The following is a 2,194-nucleotide window of genomic DNA, read 5'->3' as shown; positions in this document are numbered from 1 at the left end:
CTTAAACTGCTGCTATTACAAATAATTATTATATTTTTTAAATATTATATTATTTATACTATTTATAGTCAAATACGTTCAAAATTTGTGCATTTTAAACGATTTTAACGAAATAATTAAAATTTCTATTTTATTCAGTATTTTTATTTGATCTCTCTTTTTCGTTCTAATTGCATTCTTTTTTTTTTTTCAAAACTAATTTATTTTTTGTTGGCTCGAATTTGCACCCAAAATTTTGGGGTAGTAAGCTTTTTTTGCGTTGTTTTTAATAATATATACTTATATAGCTTTCTTACAATTTGTCAGTCTAAATGTTAAACTTTACATATTTTATGTTAGTGATGAAAAATTTTCCATTCTCATTTGAAAAACCTGGATAAGTCAGGAAATTTTTAAATTCATTTTCTATAGCAACCCTATTAAATAAGTATACATATATTTCACGGATATATATTGATATTGACAGGTGGTAGCAGTGCGGGTAGCGAACGTATTTGCAAGGAACCTATTCACGATTTAAAGTCATGTTCTTCAGCGTCCGAATCAGAGCTGCATAATCCGTCGGTACCATCGATGCCAAATAAAAGTTCCGGCAATGGTAATGGATCGAACGGAAAGAGATCGAACGGAAGTCGCAGTCGTTCGAGTGGTTCCGAACAATCTGTTCAAACAGGAACAGGAAATCAGCAAAATCAGCAAGACTTATCTGGTAGTAGACAGTCATTTCGCATTGCGATGGGAAATCCTTGTGAATTCTTTGTCGATGTTATGTAGATGTGTTGTAAATAGAGAAAAAGAGAGTTAGATACACGTATAATGCAGAATATAAAGCTAAACACATTGTGGATGAATACTTTGAATAATTTTACTTGAGCACGTTAAACCGTCATACTATGCTTGTAAAGTAAAGAGATTATTATACTGATAAACATCTGTGTCGAAATCTTTCTCTTTTTCTTTTTTTAATTATATCTCGGACTTTTTCAATATTTCTGTTTCTGTTTTTGTATTCTGAGATAAAGTAGTAATTATCATGAAACTATCATGCACTGCAATGTTCATGCATGGTTGCTAACGCTTTTCTAATGTTCAAAGTATTTATTCACTAATTCCATTCAGATTCTATATCAGAATAAGATCTAAACATTTTTTTAATTCATTTGTACAGATCTTTATATATCATTTGCATTTTGCATAGCAGCATTTTACCTACAAGAAAAATCTATTTTAATAAAGTTATGTTGAGCTATATTTTGCATGTAACCGCGGTGTATATACATACTAAAATGATTTGAAAAAGTAAGTCTAGGTCGCAAATTTTTTTTAAGAGGCCGTAAACTGTACAAACCATAAGAAATTGACCAATTACATTTGATTATTTTCGTCATACTCGATTGGTATTAGTTAATTTCTTACGGTTGTACCGCTAATTTTACAAGTAGCCTCTTAAAGCAAAGTTGCGGATCTAGAGTTACGTTACAACGTAAAATTCTATTCGAGTAAATGAGCGATAAAGACGCAAACCTATTATTCTATAGTCAAAATGGTGACAAAATTTACAAGTATTTGTTATCCATTGTTCCCTTGCGTGACGCCTCACATGTAAAATTTGACATTTTTTGTTTTCTGTTTCATTGACATTAGTAGTATAAATAAATATTTCTCTAATGTTACTTATCGTTTAATAATACACAAACAATTTTATACGTTAGACGTATAAAATATTTAAAAAGATGTTTTATACGTAATATATTACGATGTTAGGTACATATTAATGAATAAACTTGTATCTCCCTCCGCCCCGAGAGAAATCGAGATAAACATATAGTGTCAAAAGTAAATCGTCCCAAATAATGTTTGCCGTTGTCTTTCTGCATGACGTTATTTTTGAAATTTTTAATAATCCATTTTCTGTAATCTATATATAATATTGCAGAGACGTAATTAGTGTAATAAGTATCTTTTCTATCATAATGTTTTGTTATCGTACACTTACAATTATGCACGCTTCATTACGCAAGTGTAATTATATGGTTCCTTTATAACAGCACGCTCGCACAAGGCATAAAGCACAAAAATGAACATGTAAATAACACATGGTTTACCTCAACTGCAAATAAACTGTTAGAATTTGTAAGAATCCTCTACACATGCATGCACACTTATATGAAAGATATATATATATATATATATT

The 2,194-nt window shown here is 29.8% G+C and overlaps 1 protein-coding gene across 4 annotated transcripts in view; it reads left to right on the top strand.

The window, feature by feature from the left end:
- Positions 1-2,194, top strand: part of LOC108748046 (segment polarity protein dishevelled homolog DVL-3) — a 15,666-nt gene that overhangs the window by 9,801 nt on the left and 3,671 nt on the right. For all 4 annotated transcript variants that reach the window (XM_018486015.1, XM_018486014.1, XM_018486012.1 and 1 more), the window contains exon 9: positions 467-709. In XM_018486015.1, the coding sequence (XP_018341517.1) occupies positions 467-709 (243 nt within the window). The remainder of the gene's footprint in view (positions 1-466; positions 710-2,194) is intronic.

The sequence above is a fragment of the Trachymyrmex septentrionalis genome, unplaced genomic scaffold (assembly GCF_001594115.1).
Source record: "Trachymyrmex septentrionalis isolate Tsep2-gDNA-1 unplaced genomic scaffold, Tsep1.0 scaffold21, whole genome shotgun sequence".
NCBI lineage: Eukaryota > Metazoa > Arthropoda > Insecta > Hymenoptera > Formicidae > Trachymyrmex > Trachymyrmex septentrionalis.
Note: the sequence above shows the minus strand (reverse complement) of the source record. Positions and strands in the feature narration are given on the sequence as shown.